At 48.6% G+C, this 24,730-nt stretch overlaps 2 protein-coding genes across 2 annotated transcripts; both read right to left on the bottom strand.

Moving 5' to 3' along the window:
• Nucleotides 1–982: 982 nt before the first annotated feature.
• On the bottom strand, nt 983–6,507 carry LOC103816569 (putative P2Y purinoceptor 10). The gene is made up of 2 exons (XM_009090561.4): nt 6,200–6,507; nt 983–3,099 (listed from the first exon to the last, which is right to left on the bottom strand). The coding sequence occupies exon 2, from the start codon at nt 3,047–3,049 to the stop codon at nt 1,934–1,936; it is 1,116 nt and encodes a 371-aa protein (XP_009088809.2). The 5' UTR covers nt 3,050–3,099; nt 6,200–6,507; the 3' UTR covers nt 983–1,933.
• Nucleotides 6,508–10,143: 3,636 nt separating this feature from the next.
• On the bottom strand, nt 10,144–19,186 carry LOC103816567 (P2Y receptor family member 10). Its single transcript, XM_018914422.3, has 2 exons — nt 18,687–19,186; nt 10,144–13,145 (listed from the first exon to the last, which is right to left on the bottom strand). The coding sequence occupies exon 2, from the start codon at nt 13,141–13,143 to the stop codon at nt 12,121–12,123; it is 1,023 nt and encodes a 340-aa protein (XP_018769967.1). The 5' UTR covers nt 13,144–13,145; nt 18,687–19,186; the 3' UTR covers nt 10,144–12,120.
• Nucleotides 19,187–24,730: the final 5,544 nt, after the last annotated feature.

Consider the following 24,730-nt stretch of genomic DNA (forward strand, 5'->3'; position numbering starts at 1 on the left):
GCTCTTGAGTCTCCATGTGACATTAGGGAGAGTTTTGGGTTTGCTCTTTCCTGTACTCTGTTTGGAAGGGGCAAGCTGTGTTGCAGAAATGTCAGAAAAGCCATCTGAAAACAAACTGGCAAAGTCCCTGTGGGAACTGGAGCTCTGGGGAAACCTGGAAATGGTGCTGCCAGTAAAGGTGGAGCCACAATCCAAGATTTGCTGTTGCTCAGGGGGGTTTTATAAATGACCTGTCCATTGTCATTCAGGGCCACCTGGATGTCCAGCCCAGCTCCTCAGGGTTGTGCCATTCCCAAAACACCTAGGGAAAGCCACAGTGCTGGTGAAGATCCTGCTGGTGTGGCTTGTCCTGTCTGCGGGAGCTGCCCTGAGCCAGTCCCAGCATCGGTGAGGTTTTATTGGATTTCCTGTTTTGCCTCTACACTCTGCTGGGTTTGGGCCATCTGAAACAGCAATTTCCAGCCCTGAAAGCTCTTTTTTCAACCCCCCCCAAGCAAACAAGGAAAACATGGCCTTTTGTTATGTTTTTTGTGAGGGGAGGAGGAGATTTGGGACAGAATGAGCCCCAGAGCAGCAGCTTTTCTGCCTGCTCCTGGAGTTTTCTGCCTGTCTCTGGCACACTTTAAGAACCAAAGCAAATTCCTCCAGTTTGTCTGGATCTCCCATCTAGTCTCCCCCATTCAGCCTCAGCACCAGTTCTGTGCTTCCCAGAAATGCTGCATGAGGTGGAAATGTGCAGCCAGTCATGGGAAAAGCTGTTTTCTATCAATCCTTCTCTGCCTACGTTTACTTAAAAAATTCCCTGAGGGTTTTTCTGGGAGGAGACCTCAGAACGCCTGCACTGGCCACTCTTCAAAGCTTCTCCGAGCCCCAAACTTGGGTGACACCCCCCCCCAAAATTGTGTCACTGCTCTGAGAGGAGATGTGGAGCATAATGAGAATATTTCCAAGCACTTAAAATAATACTCCTGAAGCTCGAATATACATTGGGATCATTTTATTTCCTCAGAGTTTGAAGCTTTCAGGGTGTATTGAAGTCAGTTTTGTAAATTTTCTCAGTACTCAGTGAAGTTTGGGATGAATTTTGGTGTTCAAAGCAAAACTGAAAGTTTGGATAACATTACGTGCAACCACACACGTCAGCAACATGACAAAGAACACAAGACTCCCAAGAACAACACAAGAGACACCAATGACAAGTCCCTGTTTTTGCAGCTCTCACCAGTTAATGTGCCCTGGGGGGTGTCACAGCTCCCTCTTTGCTTGTGGCACATCTATCATAATTTGTCTTCCAGATATTGATCCCCCACAATCAGCCAAGCACCTGAAGCTCCCAGGAGCCAGGTGGATCCTTCTACTCAGCTCTGGGTGCCTCTTCCAGCAGCGTGAGCTGAGCCCAGTTTGTTGAGCCCTCTTTTATAACACTGATGTGATATAGGTTAATGGTCTCTTTGGTTACAGTCTTGCAGTCCAGATTAAGCTGCATTGGACCCAGGTGATGAATTTTTGTAGTGGAAAAGGTTCAGTTTACGTGGAGATAATGAACTGTCCTGATCCAGAGCCCTGTGTGAGCATGGTGGATGCTCCAGGTGATGGTGGCTGTAGGTACCCAGGATCAGGGCTGAGCCTCTCATTCACAGCTCAGGGTTCAGAAGGGTTCCCAAAAATGCCTGATCTGAAGAAGCACTGAAACGCCTCAAATGAGGCACCTGAACCCACTGCAGTTCAGCCATTGGCATCAACAATGGCTTTTGAGGGGATGGAAGACAACAGTCCCCAGCAGCAACAGCACAACCAGCAAATCTTTTGGCACCACAACATCCTCATGGATCAGGTCCTGCCATCTGTGGCACTCATGGACAATTTCAGATGGATTTGGAAAGCAGAGCAGTCCTCCCTGCAGCTCTGAGAAGCCCCTGCATGGACAGGGCTCTCACGAGATGGACTCCAGCAGCAGCTCATCGGGTGGCACAGTGGGGATGTCCATGCTGTTTATTTGGCCAAAGAACTTGGGAAGAGACCAGAACTTGAGGCGGGGGAGATTCCTCTTCCTGACGCGGATGTCATGAGCGGTGTCGGTGCCGGAGGCGCTGCTGCGGCGGGATGGGAGCCGCGTCCTCAGGGCCACGCAGCCGTGGCGCAGCAGCTGCGCCTGGAACTCGGAGGTCATGAAGTAGTAGAGGACGGGGTCCAGGCAGCAGTTGAGGCTGGCCAGGCACAGGGAGATGGGGTGGAAGCGCAGCGTGCTCCGGTGCAGGGCGCAGTCCTGGATGACGTTCTCGATTACCATCATGAAGAAGGGGAAGTTGATGTGGTAGGGGGTGAAGCAGATGAAGAAGACGGCGGCGCACATGAGGACCATCCTCAGGGCCTTCCGCTTCTCTCCAGCGTCCTGCAGAGCTGTGGGGCCCTCCCGCAGGGAATGCCACATCCTCCATGTGCACCAGGCGATGGTGCTGAAGGGAATGACGAAGCCGAATAGCTCTGCCACCGTCACCAGTGCGATGGCGGCTCCGGGGCTGAGCTGCTTCACACCCAGGTCCGAGAAGCAGCTGTTGATGGAGTTGGACAGGGCTGGGCTCCTGACGATGATGAGGGGCAGGCAGGCAGCCCCCACCAAGAGCCAGACCAGGGCACTGATGGCCACGTCGTAGCGGCGCTTCCAGCCCTTGGCTCGGAAGGGGTGCAGCAGGAACAGGTACCGCTGGATGCTGATGCAGCTGAGGAAGCAGATGCTGGCGTACATGTTGAGGTACTTCAGGTAGAAGCACACCTGGCACAGGAAGCTCCCGAAGGGCCAGGTGTGATTGATGTAGTAGTAGGTGCGCAGGGGCAGTGAGAGGACGTGGGCCAGGTCGGCCACGGCCAGGTTGATCATGAAGATGATGGCTTTGCTCTTCCTGCTGAGGAACCGGCACAGGACCCACAGGGCAGCACTGTTGGCCAGCAGCCCCGGGATGAAGATGAGGGTGTAGGTGGTGGCATAGAGGGTGGACTGGAAGGACATCTGGGGGTCAGAACAGTTCCCGGAGGACACGTTGCTCTCCATCCTGGCTGGGTCTCTTCTCTCATGGGGCAGTCACAGCAGGGGAAGGGGTCCTGGAGTGGGTAAAAAGATGCTGTAAAGCCAAAATCTCCCCTTGGAGTAAGTATGCTTTAGGACAGAAAAGTCAGTTGTGTGCAAGTCAGTGTGCATGGGGAAGGGTGACCCCACTCCCAGGGAGGATTCCAGGCATCCTCTACCCTCTCCCTGCAGAGGTGCTCTGCAGGATCTCGTGAGATGCCTCAATTACAGTGAAAACACTGAGCTCTGTAACATCCATCTCTTGATTGCCAGAGAGCTTCTGCAGCTCCCCAGGTTTTCCAGAACCACTTTTATTTTATCAAGTTTCCCATTTGACACTCTGTCAAATTGGTGCTCTACATCTACAAGCAATTTCAGCTGTACTGTAAATAAATAGGGATTTGAAATGGATTTAGGCACTGTCTTTGCAGATCCATGCAGGGATCTGATGTGAATCGGCAACAAAGGCAATAATTAACATCCCCAGGCTGCTGAGGCCAGGGGAGAACTGCAGACAGATCCATCAGCTCTGGCTCCAGAGTTAAGGCTGGATTTATAAGTTAATAACTGGCCGAACACACGCCAGTTGCTCTGCTGGCCCTGCTAACTCAATTCCGGCACTCCGTGCAGACATCGTGCTGGAGCAGCAGGAATTATCCCTCAGCAGCAGGAATTATCCTTCAGCAACTGCTCAGGACATGCTGGGAGATAAATACAACTCCTTTCTAGTTAAAGTAGAAATTCTTCTCCTCCATTTACCCATCCCAGCTCTCCTAGTGCTGAGGGGATTTATTAGCGGGTCATGGGGAGTTCAGGTGCTCCTGCTGCTCTCTGGAGAGGTGATGGGTTTTGCTGTTCACGAGCAGATCCCATGGGAAAGAATCTGTTCTTTTGGGAAGAGGGGCTTTGGCAGCAGCAGGATACAAACCAAGGGGCTGCAGCATCGTCTGTAACAAACAGTGGCATTTTCCCTTTGGAAATGGAGCCTGTGAACATCCTGCCCTTCCCTCCCTGCCCGGAGCTGGGGCTGGCAGAGCCCTCAGCACCTCCTGTCACTCTCACCCAGCCCCTCATCAGCAGTAATTAATTAAGAAGCAGCCACAGTGCTGTTTTCCAGAGCCCAGTGTTTGTCACAGGGATGGATTTCCAGGAGCAAATCCATCCCAATGCTTCAAGGTACAGGATGAAGTCTCCTCTATCCTGTACCTCCACACTTGGGCAGCTCTTTGGTGGGGTTACCACGTTTTCAGGATCAGGAGGAAATCATAATTTTAGATATTTTTAATTTTTTTATGCAGATAAATATCCAAAATACAGCCTCTTGGCTGGCTGCCCCACCCTCACCTCTGATGTCAGCAGGGTCAGTGCTCCCACCCTGCTTTCCAAACTGAGCCTTTCCCAATCTGCCTTCCTGCTTTTCCTTGTTTTTCCAGTGGAACTGGGGCTGCTGAGTGAGGGCACCTCTCAGTTGCCGACTGTGCCAGAGGTTTGTGATTGCTCCACTGAGTTGGGAAAGGCAGGGCAGAGTGGACATCTGTGCTGAGGGAATACTGGGAAACAGTTCCTTGGTTCCTGCAGGATCCCTGTGCTCCTCACCTGCCCAAAAATCCATCAGGAACCTGAGCCCTTTTCACTCAGTCTGTTTAACCCAGGCAAAGGGGTGGCAGGGCTTGTCTTCACTTCCTCACAGAAAATAGAGAGGGAAAACTGCCAGGGAGTGTGGGGGATGCAGCTGTTCCCAGCTCCAGGCACAGTTGTCCAGTGACAGAGGTGGCACTTGGTGTGGGCTCATGGATGGCGTCACAGAGCCCCCGGTGTCCCTGCCACACAGCTCAACCCAAATCCTACACCTCTTGCATGGGAAGCCTCCCTGCTGCTTTTCTCCACGTTTTTGACTTTTCCTGGGAGCACAGGAGCGCCTGTTCCTGGCAGGAGGGTGGGGTGGCACTCCTGGTACCCAACACAGCTTTGGAGGGCACTGGCAGGAAAGCAGCAGAGATCCCCACCCTGGGCGGGGGTCAGGCCAGGCTTGTTCACTACAACAATTCCTGGGAAGGTGGAGTTGTACATTTTTTTATTGTTTTCCAGTCTTCCCTTTGCCCCATGTCCCTCCAGCTGGGGGTGGAGGGACAGAGATGCTCCTGTGGGCTCTGTCTGGAGTTTGGTTCATTGCCTTTATAAATCTTTTATAAAATGTTCCTGCCGTTCTTTGATTATTTTCCCATTTCGTCCATGCATGGATTTAAACACAGGCAGGAGCAGGGAGTGTTTTTCTTGGCAAGGCTGAGTTTTAATCAGCTGAAATTCCACGAGGGAGCCCAATATCAGTGCCCGAGGAGTCAGAGCACCGACTGTGGATGCAGCCCCGCCATTCATTAAACATCAAATAACTGCAATTAATTAGGAGGCCAAGGCAGATCTCAGAGCACCCGGGGCTGATTTTTGGAGTGTTCCTGGAGGCGAATGTGGCTGGAAACCGCCCGGCTCCTGTGAATCAGCCCGGGCCCCACCCAGCCCCACACCACCGGGGTGTTCCAGCATTTGCTGCTCCCGATCCATTGGCAAACTCGCCCTCATCTTTTCCATGGACTGCTCGGACAACCCAAGCTAAAGCTGAACTCCAGGCATGGCTGGGGAAAGCCCTCCGAGCTGGGGGATGGTGGCAGAGCCGCCTCCCTTCAGCGCTGGGATGCTGGAGGTAAAAGCAGGCTTGGAATTTTTTTTTTTAATTAATAAATCCACTTATGGCTTAAAACGAGGTCTTGGTTTAAGTAGTGGAATTTTCTGGCTCTGGGGTTGTAAACCACAGTTTTGTTTGTTTAATCTAGGCACTAATAGGAAATGCGTAAATAGAGCTGGTCGCTGATGGCAGCCTCTGTCAGTTAAGGACAAAAGTGAGGTTTTTTGGCTAAAACAGCCTCTCCCCATTTCCTTCCCCACACCACAGCCTGCCCCAGGCACGGACTCCCTTCACCCATCCTCGGAGACCAATTTGTGGGCACAGCAGAAGCGGCTGAGGATGTTGCACCAGCTCCTGCCCGATACCATCTCTTGAAGAACTACAAAAAAGTGACAAAGTTGCTAAAACGGCGCCAGTTTCAGTCTCCCGAAGCAAAGAGCAGAAATGACACTCACCTTGCTGTGCTTCCCATGCTCCGGGGGGGTCATAGCCGTGCTAGGGAGCAGGAGCAGCCAGCGTCCTGCTTTTATTTCCCACTGCTTTTCTCAGCAATCCCAGCGCCTCCTCGTTTGACTTCCACATTTCCGAAGTGCTGGAACCCTGCCGGCATCTGCAGCCCGGTCTGGTGGCTGCAGAACAGGAAATCCTGAATTTTCTTTCTCTTCTCCACACCAAACGTGTGCAGTTAATGACGTTAAAGCCGCTGGGAAGGCGATGACGTCGTTTGGTCCCAGTGCCCTGGGACGGAGACCTCGGATTTATGTCCCCGCTGAGCTCACCGGCTGTGGGAGGGGATGGTGCCCTTCCCTCCGGCTGCTCCTGCTCCTCTCCACGGTCACTTTGCCCGGGAAGGGCTGTAAAATACAGGAGCAACCTCCCAATAAGTGCTCGCTGAAGGAAAACCGAGCACTCTGCCAGTGTAAGTTACTGGAAGGGAGTAATTTTCCCTCATTTTCTTGGAAGCTTGGTTAGCCTCAGACTACCGAGGCTGCAGGCTAAAGCTGGAGGGTTTGAACTTTATTCCTGACATAATGTGATGGTTTAAGGTGGAGATTTCCCCAAAATCCTGTTGTTTAAAAAATCCGTAACTTGCATCATTCCCAATATTTTTCTTTAATTTCTTTCATTCCCTTCCTATATATATATATATATATATATATATGCACATACAGAGCTGAGCATGACTTCCTTTCTGCAGGGCTGAAGTGGTGTAACTTCATGGTGTGACTTCTGAGCTGCCTCTTTTCCAGCTGAGCAGTTTTACCTGATATCCAGGCTCACAGCTCACAGCCCAGAACTTGTACAGATAATTTGGCCTTTGGCAAACTTCCTTTCCTGGAGGTAACATAAAAATAGAAGTATTCCTACCCTATTTTTTGTAAATGGTTCTGTAACCTCACAAAATTAATGTGAACAAAATTGTGGAAGAGAAATGAAAGGAGGAAGATCTTATAAACTTGTTACCAGCTCAGGCGCTGGGGTCAGTAGTGCACCAGAACTGTGCCACCCATTCAGCCTCCAGGTCTCCTTGTGCCCAGAAATCACAGAATCTGAGAGTGATTTGGATTGAGGACCTTAAAGACTCTCTGATTCCAACACCCCTGCAATGGGCAGGGACACCTCCCACTATCCCAGGTTGTTCCAAGCCCTGTCCAACCTTGGACACTTCCAGAGATGGGGCAGCCCCAGCTTCTCTGGGCACCCTAAATCCCCATGGTTCTCATCTCAGAGGATTTGGGAGATGCAAGAGCTCTTTGTCATTCCCGGTTTTCTTCCTGTACATCTCTTCCAGAAGCTAGTGCTGATCCTGGGAAGAAGGAGCAGCCCACGTGTGTTTGTGGAGTGTTCAGAGAGCACAGAAGGAAGGCTGGCACTGTGCCCTGTTCCTCTCCAAAGGGCAGAGGTTAATCCCAAAGTGAAGGGGCTGTTTTATCAGGATATCCTGCCTGGGACATCCTATTTCTGTATCTGCAGCAGCATATCCAGCTATCCCTGAGCCCTATTTTTAGGTGTTTGTTTCCAGCTGTGCTGCTGGGGAGGGAGAGATCAGTGGATGTCAGACCCAAGCAAGGGCTTTGTTACCAAGCTGAGCTCTTCCTCTGCTCCTTGGCAGATTTTGGAGAGCTTTTGCAGAGGGTCAGAACATTCTTGGCCATTAAAAACTGTTTGATTGACAAACCTCAGTCCTCATCCTTCAACACACATGGATCAACCTCTCCATTCTTCTTTCAACTTGAGCATGTTTTTGTTTGGCATTTCTGTTTCTCTGGCTCATGCCCAGCGTGCCTTTCACACTTGGCAATGTTCTGCTTTCAAAGGCAGAAGACACAAAGGAACTTTTAAAATAACTTTTTAAATAACTGTGAGACTTTATCTAAGCCCTCCAGATAAAGGTCTCTTCTCCTGCAGCCTGGTATCCTGTGGGCAGGGGGCCAATGATGATGATCAGCATCTCTCAGGCACTCAGCATTGAGAATATCTGACAGGATGCACCTGAAGGATGTATGAAAAGCAGGGGGAGGAGGAGGTTTGTTCACACAAAACAGCTTCACCCTTGTGCAGGGAACTGAGCAGGGCTGGGTGAGTCCCCAGCTCATTGTCCCTCTTGCTGTCACACAGAGTTCTCCGCAGGGACAGCATTTGGGAAGCTCTGATTCATTTTACAGCAAATAATTGTCAATGCCTCCCTAACTTTTTGGGCTAAGCCTTTGTCTAATACACAAACCCAGCATTTTTTGTTAAAACGTACCAGTCATCCCCAAAATCTTTTAAGTGTGATGAAGTGGTTTCACGTTTTTGAGCTGTGGGATTGTTATCCTGCATTTCCAGCATATTTTGTTTTTTCTCTGGGCAGAAAGCTGGTAATTTCATTTAAAGGAAGCAAGAGGTACTGCAAGATTCTGCAGCTCAGAACCTGAAGCTGCAGAAAGGCTTTAAATCTCTCAGGAGTTTTTTCCAAATATGTTTGTTCTCGTGCATTGGAGGGCCCTTTCAAGCAGGATGGGAGGTACAGACATCTGCTCCTGGTTAGGATGGGGTGGCACTGCAGAGAAACACATTTGCTTTTTGCTAAAAGGTGAATGGCACAGGTTCTAGAGGAAATGTGTTTGCCTAGGGTTGTGCTTTGGGGATGGGCCAGTGCAGGTGGCTTGGAGACCTCACCACATCTCCATCCTGAGCTGTTCCCTTCAGAAGATGCTCCAACCTCAGAAGCCCTTCTGATCCATCTTTCACACCCCTGTGGAGCTGTACCAAACCTCTTGATTTGGTTCAATTCTGCCTTTCTGTGGCACATCTGTTAAAACAGCTTTTTTGTGTCTGCCCAAGAAAGAGGAAAAGTATTTTTCTACTTGTGAGTCTCAGCAGCAGGACCAGCACAAGAGATAATCCAGGAGCAACATCATGAAATTGTATTTCCTCTTGTCAAAATAATAAACATGTTTTTTGGTCACAGGAAATGGGGTGAATTACAGGAACCTGGGCCAGGCTTGTTGTGCCTCTGATTGTGTGAAGCAAAGCAGCCCCTGCAGCCCAGGTCCTGGGTCAGATACAGCACCAGCCAGCTGGGAAGGCAGCTGGAATAGTCTCCTCCTCACTGGAATGCCTGTTTTCTTCTCTTGAGATGCACACTGAGGTTTTGGAGGCCTGAACTAAAGGGTTTGTATATCACACATGGGATTTTGGAGGCCAAATGGATCATCTTGGACTTTCAGAAAACTCCAAGTTTTTCCTGATCTCTGCTCTGAGCTGTTGCTCTCTGGGCTGGCCCATCCTAACTGACTTTCCCAGGTGGTTTAAACCCATCTGGCAGCTGAAGCCCACAGAGGTGGTTTAGCTCTACCCCAGCCAAAACCAGGGCACTTTCCTCCACACCAGAAGAGACTTTCAGTCAGAGTTATCTGATCCCTGTACACCACAAAATTGAAAGTGGTGAATGTGGACTTTTCCTCACAGGCTGGGGCTGCAGTATGGAAAAAGAGCATTTTGGGGATCCTAAGGGAGTTCAGAGGGTGAGTGAGGAATGTGGGGAGCTCAGGTGCCTGGGGATGCCATCACAGAGATGGAGAATGTTAACCCTGATGGAGACACCAAATCCTTGCTAAGGTTATGGGCAGGAGAGGCACTGTCACTCCTGGACACTCAGCAGCTGGAGCAGGAATTCCCATGCCTCATCCATCTCCAACTACCTAGGACACTTTCCCATCCTTGAAATACTTCGAAATCTAACAGAAGTGTGGTAGATTCAAAAATTAAATAAATAACCGCCATTCAGAGTGAAAACAAGCAACAAATCAGTTAAAGAATAATAAAAGTTGTGCTCCTTCACTTGAACCCTGATCCCAGGAGGAACTGACCCCATGCAGTGTTCCAGGTACCAGTGATAACTACAAAACTCAGCTGATGTTTGCAAAACAGCCTTTATTTTTCTTTTTTTTTTTTTTTTTTTTGAGCATCAATTCTTAGGAAGTAAAACCCACAGAAGGAGCTACAGAGTTCCCGTAAGTGCCCTCGGCTTGTTTTCACAAGCTGATCAAGGGAGACGGGTATGAAAGTGAAGGGACAGGAAACAGCTCCCAGTCACGTGGAGGCTGAGCAAGGACTATAAAAATCCTCCAAACAAGCACTGAAACTGAACTCTCCTTCTCTGACAACTTTATACAGAGTGTAGCTTATGAGAGACTGCTGAACTGACAACAATTGAATTGTGTGGGGTCAACTCTGCCCGTGAGCATCCACCTCTTTAGAAGGGGACTTTCAGTGTGTAAACATTCATTGTGTCAATGACATCAGAGAGAACATTTCCATCGACTCCAGTGCATCCTACTCAGCCGAAAGTCATCTTCTCACTCCTGGGAGGAGAACTATGACAGCTTATTTTGTTTAATCAGTGCCATTGCCTTTTACAGGGAAATGGTTGTTTAAACCCTGATGCTTGGCTTTCCTCCCCACCCTTTTTTTTTTAACAATTTATTTTGTAAAATAGAGAAGTAGGAAAACACAATATGCAGAAAATATTTGGCTGAGTTAACATTTTAACTCAGTGGAATTGAATGGTTGGAGTTAAAACACGCATAGCAAGTGTTTCTGGTATTTCTTCTGGTTTTGTAGCAACTGTTGCAAGACTGTACAAATTGTTCACATTCTTTTGAAAATATACTGATTTCCAAAGGCAATAAATTGGTGACTGTTCAGCCAAATCTATTCCCAGGTATCATGAGATACCCTTGAAGTTACAGAGTGGGTGGAGTCAGCTGAAGAACTGAAACTAACTTAAAAAAAGGGATAAATTAATCCTTCCTTGTCACTGCTTTGCATAGCTACCTAAAAATGTAAACATTAGGATCACGACAGGACCAGGTGGAAAAAAAATCACAATATTTTATGAACTTCACTTCTGATCTATCAATGAAATCACCTTAGCAAGAACTCTTCTCTTTTTTAAAAGATGCATCAACTAAATAGGTTGAGCCAAGCTTTTTTGGGGCAGATTCATCTCAGGTACCTCTGGATCACACACAGAAGGGAGTGAGAACCTGAGTGGTACCACCAGCACCATCAAACCCACCTGCACTGACCCCAGGACCACCATGGTCCTGCCCCAGGGGTCCAAAGGCAAAAGCCACCTGCCTATGTCCACCTTGCCAGCTTGGAGGGGAAGAAAGTCACCTGGAGCAAAGGAAGGTGACACTCTCTGGATGTTTGAGGAGAATTTGTCTTGCAGAGAGTCTTGCACCAGATGCAGGTGCAAGTTCTGGGATGTGTCAGCAGTTAGGGAGCAAACAGAGCTGGGTGAGGAGGGAAAGGAGGAGCAGAGCAGAGGGTGAGTGCGAAAAGGGGGAGCAGAGGTCACTGGAGTGGGATGCACCAAACCCAGGAGCCCATGGAAACCACCTTCACCTGTCCACAGCCCCCACTGCACAAACCACAATGTCCTTTGGTTGCTACTGGCCAGTTTTAGGTTCTGGTGTGGTTTTCCCAGAGAAGATCCTTCAGCAGATGTCAGTGTATGAATGTGGGAGTGTCTCTGGCTTGATCACAGAGCCTGCAACTGGGAAAATAGAAGAAAAGCCTGGGACTTTTCCACCATTTCCCAGTAAAAGTTTTTTCACTCGCTCCGGTGTATTTTGTACTCTAGTGAGGCCAGGTGAGGTGGCACAGGGAGGGGGACAGTCACATCAATTGGGTCACTCACCAGATTCCAACACACCAGTCTTAGACAAGGTTTTATCTTCTATATACTGAAAAAATTCCACCACCATGAAACTCCCTTGGACAAACCTGCAGGATCTTCCACAACAGAGTTGGTAATGGAGTATCCCAGACCAGTCTCAGATTTCACATGAAATACCTTAATTTCTTCCAAGTGGTTTTCTTGTCATTCCTTCATCGACGAGGCGCTCTCTTTGCTCATGAGCCGGCTCCGGATGGCCATGCTGCTGTGCCTGGAAATCTGTTCCTGGAACTCAGAAGTCATGAAGAAATAGATGATGGGATCCAAGCAGCAGTCAAAGCTAGCGAGGCTCAGGCAGAAGGGCTGGGTGTAGAGCGTGATGGTGCTCAGGAAGCAGTCGGTGATGACATTCTCCTTCACCAACATGTAGAAGAAGAAGTTGATGTGGTAGGGAGCAAAACACACACAGAATACAATGGCACACATGGAAACCATCCTGAGGGCCTTCCTCCTCTCCCCGCTGTTTTCCTCTGGGACATGGAAGCCCCGGATAGAGTTTCTTGTTTTCCATGTGCAGAATAAGATGATGACAAGTGGGCCCACGAAGCCCAGGAGCTCGGCGGCGCCAGTCATCAGCACTGTGCCCACCTTGCTGTCGATTGGCTTCACCTGCAGGTCAGCAAAGCAGCTGGTGGTGTTGGCACCCAGCCCGTGGCTCCTCATGATGGGGAAGGGCACGCAGAGGGCCCCCACAACAAGCCAGACCAGGGCACTGATGGCCACGTCGTAGCGGCGCTTCCAGCCCTTGGCTCGGAAGGGGTGGTACAGGAAGAAGTAGCGCTGGATGCTGATGCAGGTGAGGAAGCAGATGCTGGCATACATGTTGAGGTACTTCAGGTAGAAGCAGAGCAAGCACAGGAAGCTCCCGAAGGGCCAGGTGTGGTTGATGTAGTAGTAGATGCGCAGGGGCAGTGAGAGGACGTGGGCCAGGTCAGCCACGGCCAGGTTGATCATGAAGATGACAGCTTTGCTCTTCCTGCTGAGGAACCGGCACAGGACCCACAGGGCAGCGCTGTTGGCCAGCAGCCCCGGGATGAAGATGAGGGTGTAGGTGGTGGCATAGAGGCTGCTCTTGAAGGTGATGTCCTGACGAGAGCAGCTCTGGTTGCTCTGGGTCATGACTGGGTTGCTGGAAGAAGCTGTGGTGGTGTAGGGTGGGTAGGTCATTCCTGTGGAGACAAAAATGGGATGTGAAGGCAAAGGCACTGCAAGAGTTGTCAGTGCTCACATCTGCATTTCCCATTTGGCTGTTCAGCACAAAGCAGAGGTTTGGGAATGTTGTCTGCATGAAACATCCTGGAATCGTGTTCAGAGCTGCTCTGTCAGAGATCCCACTCTTCCCTCAGGTGTGGGAGACCATTCCTGGTGTGTCAGTCCCAGGAGCACAAGTGAAGCTGTGCCATACTGATCACGGGGCAGCAGGAGGAACTGCCCATCCTTTAGCCATCTCCTCAAGGTCTCCTGTGGTTTGGTCTCTGGGAGTAAGGCAGGAATACATGGATGAAAGGCAATATCCCAGCATATCCCAGCCTCCATCATGGTCATGGCCCATTGGTCACAGTATGGGTGCCAAGCACTGAATCATGGAATGATTTGGGTTGGAAAGGACCTTAAAGCCCATCCAGCGCCACCCCCTGCCATGGACAGGGACAACTTCCACTGTCCCAGACTACTCCAAGCCCCATCCAACATGGCCTTGAGCACTTCCAGGGATATGTTGGGCTGTGTAGGGCATTATGTGGGGGACAGGCCTCCAAGCCCCTCATGGACCCGCTTTCTCTGGCAGTATGGGCACAAACCACATGCAAAAGGGTAGCAGGGAGTGGACTTGGAAAATATGACTGTTGTGAGCACAGCCAGTGCTCCTGAAGTGTTCTGTTAATGTATTTAAGCTGATGGAACACACAGAGACCTGGTCACACCACCAACTTTTTTTTCTCATCACCATGACAGCCTCAGTCTGACTCTTTTTTCCGTCAGATAATTTTACTTTTTAGGTACTGCCAATTTCTGCCTCTCAGCCATCAGCAAGATGCCACGTGTTGAACTGTTGGGCCACATTTCTCTTGTCAGCTTTTGTAACCAGGACCAGTAAATTTGGTAACTCTTCCTCAGCAAGGCAACACAGGCAGGAGTTGGGGCTTATTGGGGGTTTCCTCCCAGGGTTATCATTCTCATTACAGTGATTCCCTCCCATGTTGACTATAACGGTTAAAGTTGAAAATCAGCTTCATATGGCACTGCAGACACTGATTCACTCCTCTGAATCATTTCCTGAAAGGGGCATTTGCCAGAAAAGCTGTCTCTGTAGGCAAAAATTAGTAACTCCTACTCTGTTACTGAAGCTTTTTCCTTCATGTTACCAAAAGTGTTTAGAGCTCTCAGTGACACAGTGCACAAATTGCTGGGTTTTTAGCCTCTCAATCATTGTGGTGCTTACTTTTGGCAGTTCATCCAGATGCTGCTCCAGGCTGCCATGGGAGGGTTGGGATTCAGCCCCCAAAACACCCAGACATGGCAAGGTCCCACATGGGACACGGGCAGTGAGCAGGGCCTTGTAACCCCAAACAGATTCTTGCATTTGTTTCTCAGCTTCTCTCTCACATTCCCACAACCTTCAAAAAGCAAGGTCTGTGTGTTTATCTCCTACAGCAGCCTCAGCTTTAGCAGCTCTAAGTGTTCTGAACATCAGGAAAGTGCTGTCTTTGGGAAGATTTCTGACTCATCCCCTTCCTTCACCAAGATGCCAGATCCCAGCCCTCAGAGCTGCTGGATCCTGAGCCCTCAGAGCTGCTGGATCCCAGCCCTCAGAGCTGCTGGATCCTGAGCCCTCAGAGCTGCTGGATCCCAAGGCCTCAGAGCTGCTGGATCCTGAGCCCTCAGAGCTGCTGGATCCTGAGCCCTCAGAGCTGCTGGATCCTGAGCCCTCAGAGCTGCTGGATCCTGAGCCCTCAGAGCTGCTGGATCCCAAGGCCTCAGAGCTGCTGGATCCCAGCCCTCAAGCTGCTGGATCCTGAGCCCTCAGAGCTGCTGGATCCTGAGCCCTCAGAGCTGCAGGATCCTGAGCCCTCAGAGCTGCTGGATCCCAGCCCTCAGAGCTGCTGGATCCTGAGCCCTCAGAGCTGCTGGATCCCAATGCCTCAGAGCTGCTGGATCCTGAGCCCTCAGAGCTGCTGGATCCCAGCCCTCAGAGCTGCTGGATCCCAGCCCTCAGAGCTGCTTTTGTCCCTCCAGCTCCCTCCCAATCCCCTCACCCTCACAGTTCTGGGACAGGATGCTCTGCTCTGTGTTCCCCATCCTAGGAATATCCCATCACAGCCTTGCTCCTGCCATGAGGCCAAAACAGGCCCATGAGGAGAGAAGAGGCTCGAAGTGCGACAGAAACACAGAAAAAAGATTCATCTGCTCATGGATTTATCTCCCCTGAGAAGCAGCAATGGAGGCCTCCTGCTCTCCATCTGGGAGTTGCCAGGACAGGGAGTGAACAGGGACTGGAGCTGAGCATGGGGCTGTTCCTCCCCTCAGAGTGGGGGATGTGAGTTACATCCCATTTCCTGGGAGAGCTGTGAATTTCTGCTGCTCAGGAGGTTTCATCCCTTTAGAGCAGCTGTCCAGCTGGCCTTGTCTCTGGCAAAAGCACACCCACTGCACCTTCTGTCCCTTCAAGTCACCTCTCCCTTTGCCAAGAAACCGTTTTCCAAGTCCTCATGGGCCTGGTTTTCCTTGGATATCCAAGCTGGAAGGTCTGGCCTGCTGCTCCTCCAGACACAGCTGGTGGGTGACCATTAAAACCACACAGGATTAGGTACAACAGCAAAATGTTATATTTTAAAGACACTTTTATAATTGATTATCTAATTAAATGGTAGGGAATGTGTGCTTGTTCTTTAGTCCAATGAGTGACAGCAGCCAATTTGCTTATCAAGGTTCTTAAATACAGCTAGGTCTTATTTAGTCCCAACCCAGAATATTCTGTGATTCTGTGACTTAGGTCTCATGGAACACTAACTGGGGTGACGGGGTGAAGGTCTGCTGACTCAAACTGGGCTCTGACCAGAGGTTTTAGGGCAAACTGCTGTGTCCAGGATGTGTCCCTGGAACACAAGGGTGATGCTGAGGGCACACACTCCATCCCAGAGCTCAGCTTGGCTTCCTGGGGGGACAAACCCTGCCCAGAGCATGGAGAGCTTCCCCCTCATTCATCACCTTCCTCTGCTAATTGTCCACAAGGTGTCAGAGTTCATCCAAATCTCATTTCTTGGCTTCTTTAAACTATTTTTCTCACCCCCAAGTGTTGTCTAAGTGGCAGCAGTGGGAACTGTCATGAGTCCACCTTGCTATCATTTAGGAGGAACCCAAACTGAAAATATACAGTGCTGCTGAATAACTGATATTAGGGGAAAAAATGTTCCCAGGAGTGAGCCTGGTTGCTGGTATCTTTTCTGATGATCTTTAAAGCTCTTTTCCAACTTAAATAGTTCTATTGTTCAATTTGCAGGTAGAAGAATCCTGAAAATCTGCACTTTGTTTGAGATCACGGAACTGTGGTGAACCTTGGAGGCAGGAGGTTATAAAACCCATCCTGCAGGTGATGTCCCAGCCCCACCACCTCAGCAGATCTAACTCAGAGACTGGGAACAGGAGGTGGATGTCCTGGAGTCAGAAAATCCCTCTCTGCTTTAGAGAACTCAGGGTGACCTGCTGCAGGCTGGCAGTGCACACAATTAATACATTACCACAATTAATATGCGTGGGGTGGTGTCTGCTGGCTCATCAGCAAGGCCTTTCTGAGGATTAAGAATTTCATTACAAAACCATAAAAACATAACAAGATTAAACCATCTTTTTAATCAAAATGCACCCAGACACAGTGCACCACAAAATTACTGCATTTCTGCCTTTCCTCTCACTTGGGCTCAGACTGAGGCTTAATCCCACAGCAACCCCTTCTCTTCCCACTTGTCCACAAAAGCAGACACTTGAGATACCACTGAGGGGCCTAAAATGACATCTTCAAAGTCTTTCACTGCATGGTGGGTGTGCAGCAGAGGCTGCAGAAAACTGAAATCTCCAGTGGATTTTATCAGTGCTCATTGACATCCTGCAGAGAGGTGGCTCCCACTGTAACATTGCTTTCAGAATATGAATTTAAAAAAAAAAAAAAACAGTATCAAATAAACACACTGAGATCCAACCACTATTTTTTTTATATTTTTGTGAGATTCTTTATCCCTGATGCTGTTGCAATAAGGATATAAGAAGTGAGCATGTTATTACTGGAAACTAAGCATAGCATTCCTAGGCAAAAGATGTTCATCTGGATAGGCTGAGAAGCACAGGGACGTCGTTCCAGAGCCCTGGACCTGTCTGAGGTGCCCATCAGAGCCAGGTTAATTGATTTGATTGGGGCACAAACATCTCCACACTCTGTCCTCAGTGCATGGCCATGACATCGAAGTGAAACTCTGTGCTCGGAGTGGAACATTTTACAGTTAAAGGTGCTTTTTTAGGTTCTCTTTCACAGGAAAAGAGCAGGTCTGGGCTGACTGCTGTATTTTTGTTTTGCAGCACTGGTAGAACTCCTTCCTGCAGCTCCAGCAGAGACAGCAACAGCCCCCTCAAGGCACTGGCTCCAGGCTGGGCAAGGGCTGTCCCACGGATGCACTTCCCTCACGGATGGAATTCCCACGGCTGATGGTGCTGGAACTGGGACCAAAGTCCCTGCACTTTTACTTGACACCAAAAATATGCCCTTGAAAAGAACCCCACTGTCCCTGCACAGGTCCTGCCCCAGCCTGCTGAGGAATCCCCTCCTGCAGATCCTGACATCCTGACTCACCTTCTGTGAGATTCCCTCTCGATCCACATGCAGAAATCCTGGATTCAGGGGTCACCCACTCTAAATCCTGTCTGTGACCACCCCGTGAACTGTTTGCTGAGCTCCCAGCAGAGCTGAGCTGCTGGTGCAAGTGAAAGCAAAGCCAGCAGAAAGGCGCCTTTTACAAAGTACAGCTGCAAACCTGCAGACCGTGAAGTCAAGTTTAAAGCCTTCAGCCTATGAAGTTAAATTTAAGACTTTCAGCCCATGAAGTTTAAAACCTTCAGCCCATGAAGTCAAGTTTTAATCCAGACTACAGCCTGAATTAGGAAATAAAGCCACCTCAGGATTCTCATTAGCAGAAGCAAGTCCAAGCAATCCTGCTGTTTTTGTCATCTCGTGTCCCTTGACTATTATCAATTTCCTCCTGTTGCTGCTCACTCACAGGGCCTCAGATGGCACAAAGATGGGCAGCACATGGATTTTATTTTATGGCAATTTAAATCCCTGTTGGAAAAAACAGATTTGCATTTTACCCTTACTGTCAAATATGACTTTAAAATAAAATATATTCCCAGAGGAATCAGGCAAGAGACAGAAATTATCCCCATTAATGACGCTGGAGAACAGTTGGAACACTGCTAATTGCCCACGCCTGACATTTGTTTTTGCAGGCGCAGCAGCCACTGTTTGAACTCCTCCATGTGTTCACCCAGAGCACTGGCACACAAGGGGAGCAGCGGCTGCTGCTGCTGCTGCTGCTGGCCTCCAAGTGCCACAAATCTCCTGGCAAGAGCCACTCCCTAAGGAAAAGCACAAGGAAAGAAAGGGACGTTTCTGCAGGAAGCAGCACGGTTCTAGATCCCAAGGAGAGAGTTTAAAGCAGCCTTACCTTGGCAGGCAGAGCCGTGCTCAGTGCAGCCGAGTGCTCAGGAGGAAGTGAAATGTTCCCTGCACCACTGTTTACACCAGCGAGAGGACCTGGGTGACATCACAAGGTGCCACAAAAGGTGCTGCTTTTGCCAGTGCTCGGCTGTGGCTCCAGCCTTGCTCCCAGCCCTGCCAGCTCAGTCCTGGTCAGCTGTCCCCACAATGACCCCAGAATGGGGTTATGTGCCCTTGTCCCAGGTGTTTTCTGTCCTGTGGTTCTGCCGGGTTGGCTCGGCACCCACTGGGAAGATTCCAAGTGGAGTTGGGTGCAGAGCACCCCTTCCTCCTCTCCAACTCTTCTTCCCCTCCAACTCTTCCTCCTCTCCAACTCTTCCTCCCCTCCAACTCTTCGTCCTCTCCAAGCACAGCTCTGAGCAGACCATGGAAATTCTCCCGAGGTTTCTGCCTGCTCCTGCCTGGCAGCTTAGCCGTGCTGTCCCCTCTTGCCCCTGGGGCTGAGGACCTGCTCCAGCTCAGTCCTCCTGCAGATGAGATCTGACTTCCCAATTGCTTTTTTTAGCACAGTGTGAGCCGTGCCTGACATTTCTCCTGAACTAAATAAGTCCCCAGCTCGGTTTACCCTTGCTGGATCTCCCTGCCAAGGGTGGCACTTCTGACATTGCTTCAAGGAACGGGCACAGATCCAGCCTCACCTTATCTCAGGGGATAAATACATGGCTGGAGATACAGCTTTACCCCCTTGGAGGATCTCACTGTTTGGATTTTCAGAAAGCCACCAGGAATCTGCCCTGCTCTGCCTCTCTGGGATCTGGCTCTCAGCACTCAACTGTCACCTGTTGAACTCTGCTCTGCTGTGGTCTGAGTGTGTGAAATCAAACATCACAGCAGCTCCTACCTGACATGGGGACAACGTGAGTGTTGATGTCTGACAGCTCAGAAACCTCAAAAACCCAAAACTGATGGCTCATTCAGGTAATTCCACATGAGCACTCCCTAAAGTGCAGTGCTGTGCTTTCCAGACAGTCTCGTTTCCATCACTTATCAAAGGAGGTTGGTAGAAGTTGGGAACTTGCCAGGTGTTTATTTTAAAATTATTTATATGGACCTTGTGAAAAGCAATAGTGAGGTTTTGGCCAGTGCTGGAATGTTTATCAGCACATCCTGTTTAGCTGATTTTTTTTTCTTCAGCAATGGAAACATATTTATTGGAATTTATCCAATCACAAAATTGTCTTTCAAAAAAATCACTGTACTCGGCAGCCTGGCAAGCTGAGAATTTGGGAACAGCAGTTCCCTGACTGACCCCACCAGCATCTGTGGAAAACAAACATTCAGAGAATCACAGAATCATGGCATGGTTTGGAAGGGAAAGGGGTTTAAAGCTCATCTTGTTCTGCCCCCTGCCAGGGGGGCAGGGACAGCTTCCACTATCCCAGGGTGCTCCAAGCCCCATCCAGCCTGGCCTTGGGCACTTTCAGAGATCCAGGGACAGCCACAGCTTCGCTGGGCACCCTGGGCCAGGGCCTCCCCACCATCATTATCAGCTCTTGTGCAGATGATTTTCTCTGCATGAATCTCCATCTAGGACAGGCTTGACTGATCTGAGCAAAAGCCACAATCCTTGTAAAAAAAGGAGAGGGAAAAGATGCAGCTGCTGTTCCTGCCTTTTCCCATGGCCATAAATTGCTCTGGTTTGGGGCTGGTTGTTACATGAGAGTTTTAGGACCATGTAGGAAATTTAAAAGTGCAACTCATTGAACCTGCAGAATATACTGTTGAATTCTTCTTCCTTAAGTAAGTACAGTTGCAGAGGATCTGAACCCTGTTTACTGGTGTGGTTTATCAGTTATCCTGCAGACAAGGGCTCAGGAAGTGGCTTTTTCTGCTGATAAACCAGAACTGCCTGGAGATTTTGCAGACAGTTATGCTGGGTCCGATGGAATTTCCCTACAGAGCTCTTTGCTCTCATTCTGAGGGTAAAACTTTGGTTTGTGCAGCACAAGGTTCTTCCTCCTCTTGGTTATGGCTTCCTAGAAATATTCATTGCCATAATTACCTGGATTAAAGGAGAGTTTGGATCCTGCAAGGCCACCTGGACTTTGGTGCCAACATCATGTGACAGATAATTGAGCGATATCATGGTTTTAACCCCAAAAAATAGCTCCAGCTTTGTCTGTCTGCTGTTCAGAAGCTGGGTTTGATATGCAACAATCCCAAATAGAAAGAAGTTTCCATGCCTTTTCCATGCTTCTGTTTCCTTTCCAAGCTTTTTCCCCAAATCCAAAATTAAGTGGCTGTTCTGTGGCTTTTTTGTGGTTTAGTCCATAGAACTGTAACTGTTTTTTTAGAGGTTTTCCACATCTATAAGGGGAGAAATCAAATAAGGGAAAAACCCTCCCATAAAACAAATTACAGCCCTTCAGTGGGAACAAGAGGAAAAGCAGCTGCATTTCTAAATTATTATTGAGATAGGTATGTAATTTATGAAAATGTAGTATTTCATATATAGAAAATATTAATATAGTACATAGTATTAATAATATAGCCATATTCATAATAGTCCATATTTATTTAAATTTTTCTAAAATCACAGAAACCCAGGATATTTGGATGGGAAGTGACCTCAAAGTCCATTCAGCTCCACCCCTATCATAGGCAGGGACACCTTCCATTATCCCAAGCTGCTCCAAGCCCCATCCAACCTGGTCTTGGACACTTCCAAGGATGGGCCATCCAATAAATAATAATAATATTGGATGGAGCAGCCAATAAATGACATCAAGATTTAGATTTCATGTCAATTTTTTTTTTTTTTTTGCTGTCAAGTCAAGCCTTTGAAGTGTGGAAAAGTAGATATTCAACAAAAGATCACACCAAGAAATTTATCTAAGTTTGGTCAATAGTTGTACTCTGATGAGGATAAAACAAAAATTGTATCCTGATTCAGTGATTCTTCCTATGGAGAATATAAGGGATTATTTAAAGGAGAGTGAAATGTATATGTGAAGGTTAAATTACATAATGATGTTGTTTTCTCTAATATATCAGATAACAGAAAAAGGAACAGAGAATAACAAACACTTCAGAATTCTTCCCTTTTATTTCTGGTTTTGGGCCTCAAGCTGATATTAGTTTTTCTTCTTGCAACAAAAAGGATCAGGAGGCACATAGAAAAAAGTCAGAACGGGCTGTTCTGTGAGAAATAACTTCTAATTACCTGCATTTTCTGGCCCCTAAAACATCATTGCTCATTAGTGCCTCTCTCTCTCTGCTGTTACAGAGCTTCAATTGCACCACGTCCTTAACAATTTCCTCTGCCCCCAGTACAGACACACACGTTCCTCCTGTCCAAAAGAGAGGCTGATTCTGTTCCAAAGAAATGGATTTTTAATTCAAACCAGCTCTTTTCCTAACAGAGCTGCCCAGTAGCTGTGTCTCAGCCCATCCCTGCGTCCCACGACAGCCGTTCCCTCCCGTGGGCGCTTGGAACAGGAGATAAGGAACGAGCTGAAAGCACACACCAAGGGTTTCTACAGGAACAAAAATATTCCCCCCGGACAGCAGAAAGAGAAAGATCTTGGAATTCTGGTGGCCAAACCCTTGGAAGCTCGCCCTGGATTTTATTCAGAGCAGCTTGAATCCCTGGAGCTGGAGGAGAGTCTGAGGAGTTTTCCAATGGGAGATCCAGGGTTGGCCAGTGCTGGCCGCAAGGATTTGCCTGTCAAAACCATTGCTCTTTGTCAGAGTCATTTACTTCCTAATTCTGGATCTTTAGCAGAAACTAAAAAGGAGAAAATGTGTCTTCCCCTCTAATCAACCAGAGCCTCTGAGAAGTATTTTCCATGCAGCTGACGCTAAAAATAATAATTGGTTTTCTTTGCTGAAAACTTCTCCTTCATCTCTTGCAGCTCAGAATCCCTTGACAGGCAGATTCCAGCAGCCTTTTTGGAGGGGATAAATGAAAATTTCAAGGGACAGGGACCTGGGGAGGAAAATGAACTCTTAGTTTTGCTTCTGGTGGTTTTAATTTCTTTGCCCAGTTTAATTTCTTTGCAAAAGTTCTGTTCCCAAGGGGGCCTTTGTAGTGGTGAGCTCCCCTGGAGCAGCTGCCACACGCTGGCACATGAAATTCCTTTTCCTTACGTGCACAGGGAATTGAGTGTATTGTTTGTGTTCCTTTTGGAGTTTTATGCTAAAGCCATTGCTCTCGTTTTCCTGGGAGAGAATCATCAGCACAACCTGGTGAGGTAAAGTTAAATGTAAAGGTTATAATTTGTTAATTCAGAACTTCCAGCAAAAAGAACTACTGGTGTTGGAACATCAGCCTCAGGGAACCAACTCAGCCTGGAAGTATCTCCTGGAACTCTGTCACCTTTCACTCACATGTGACTCACCCCTCTGTAGAGACAGGACATGTCTGAGAGTCACAGTGTGAGCTTAGACACATCCCAAACCATCCTGGGATTCCATGATCCAAAAGACAGTGTCCCAAATATTGTCTGTGATGCTGGTGCAGCCTCCCCATGAAGGCTGCAAAGAGAAGGGTGAGAATTTTCATAAGAACTGGAAGACAAACTCAATGAACTCCATGGGGAATTCCCAAGACCAGAAAACCCCCTCCCAACAAATATGATCAACCCCAGTCATGTTCTTCATCACATTTTCTTCATGAGGCTCTGCTTCCTCTTTCAATTCATCTGGAAACAGCACCAAAGACTCCAGCAAAGAGAGAATTTGATTGCATTTAAAATTAGGAGACTTTTAGATGAGATACTGGGGAGATATCCTTTCCTGTGAGGGTGGGGAGGCCCTGGCCCAGGGTGCCCGAGAAGCTGTGGCTGCCCCATCCCTGGAGGTGTCCAAGGCCTGGTTGGACTCCTTCCTGTCAGGTTATTCATGGAATCACAGGACTGTTTGGGCTGGAGGAGACCTTAAATCTCATCTCACTCCAATCCCATGCCATGAGCAGGGACACTTTCCAGGTGTCCACCTAGACTAGGTTGCTCAAATCCCTGTCCAACCTGGATTTGGAAGAAGTCGGGTGCTCTGTAGGACATGTGTGGGGTGTGTTACAAATTTGAACACAGGCTTAGGCCTGAGCCTAAGATATAAATCTGGTCAGAGAAAAAAATTAATTCTGCACCATCAACAACTGACAGCAAGAAATCAACAGCAGCAGTTGTGTCTCAGGTCTGCTCTGGGTGCTCCTGGCTGGGGAAGAACTCCAAGGAAAATGATTCCTGGGAGAAAACAGCCTCATGAGACATTTTATCATTTCAATAAGATTAGAAAGACTGGCAGACTGTACATTTGTGATGTACAAATCACAACAGCTACAGCCCAGATTTCACTGTCTGATTGGAATAATGAAAAGCCACGAGATGGTTTTGCTCCATCACTGCTTCCCAAGATTCAAACGAGCAGGACAAGGTCCTGGGAGCTGGTTTGATTTCCCTGCCCAACAGCAGAGATGCAGTGATGCATGCAGATGTTGATGGAACAGCTTGATTTTAGCTCTTCCTGAAAAACATTAGCTCAGCATCATCTACTTGGGGGTTTTTGGCTTATAAAGCTCTTTTGTCAGCTCTTAGTCCTGCTCCAAGAGCCTGGAAGTGCCTGGATTCTGCTGAAGCTAAGCGCCACCAGTGGCAAACCAACTTTTTGCCCTCCAGAGCTACAACTGAAGATCTTCAGTTCAGCAAGTTCTCAGCAACAGCAAAGGAGAGCTGGGGAGGAGCTGTGCCACCCTACAAGGTGGATTTGTCTCCTGGAGCTGGTGGGAGGAGCAGAGCAGCAGCCAGCAGCTCCTGGAGCCCTCTTCCCATTTTGGAGCACACTGTCATTTGTTCACATCCCACAAGGATGCAAACCCAGATGAGTGTTGGAAAGGATGAGTAAGTCTTTACTCTAACAGAGTTCCTTTGGATAGAGGAGTCAAGATTTCCTTGGCAGCCAAAATTCATTGGCTCTGTTGGATTCTGCTTCTTGTTTTGACGGTTTCTCCAGTAGCTCTGTGTTTAGGTTCAGTCCTTGTTTCTATTTTCT

The sequence above is a fragment of the Serinus canaria genome, chromosome 4A (assembly GCF_022539315.1).
Source record: "Serinus canaria isolate serCan28SL12 chromosome 4A, serCan2020, whole genome shotgun sequence".
Classification (NCBI taxonomy): Eukaryota; Metazoa; Chordata; class Aves; order Passeriformes; family Fringillidae; genus Serinus; species Serinus canaria.

Bases quoted from the DNA above. Each gene is read 5' to 3' on its own strand.
- LOC103816569 (XM_009090561.4), bottom strand. From the start codon at position 3,049: ATGGAGAGCAACGTGTCCTCCGGGAACTGTTCTGACCCCCAGATGTCC.
- LOC103816567 (XM_018914422.3), bottom strand. From the start codon at position 13,143: ATGACCTACCCACCCTACACCACCACAGCTTCTTCCAGCAACCCAGTC.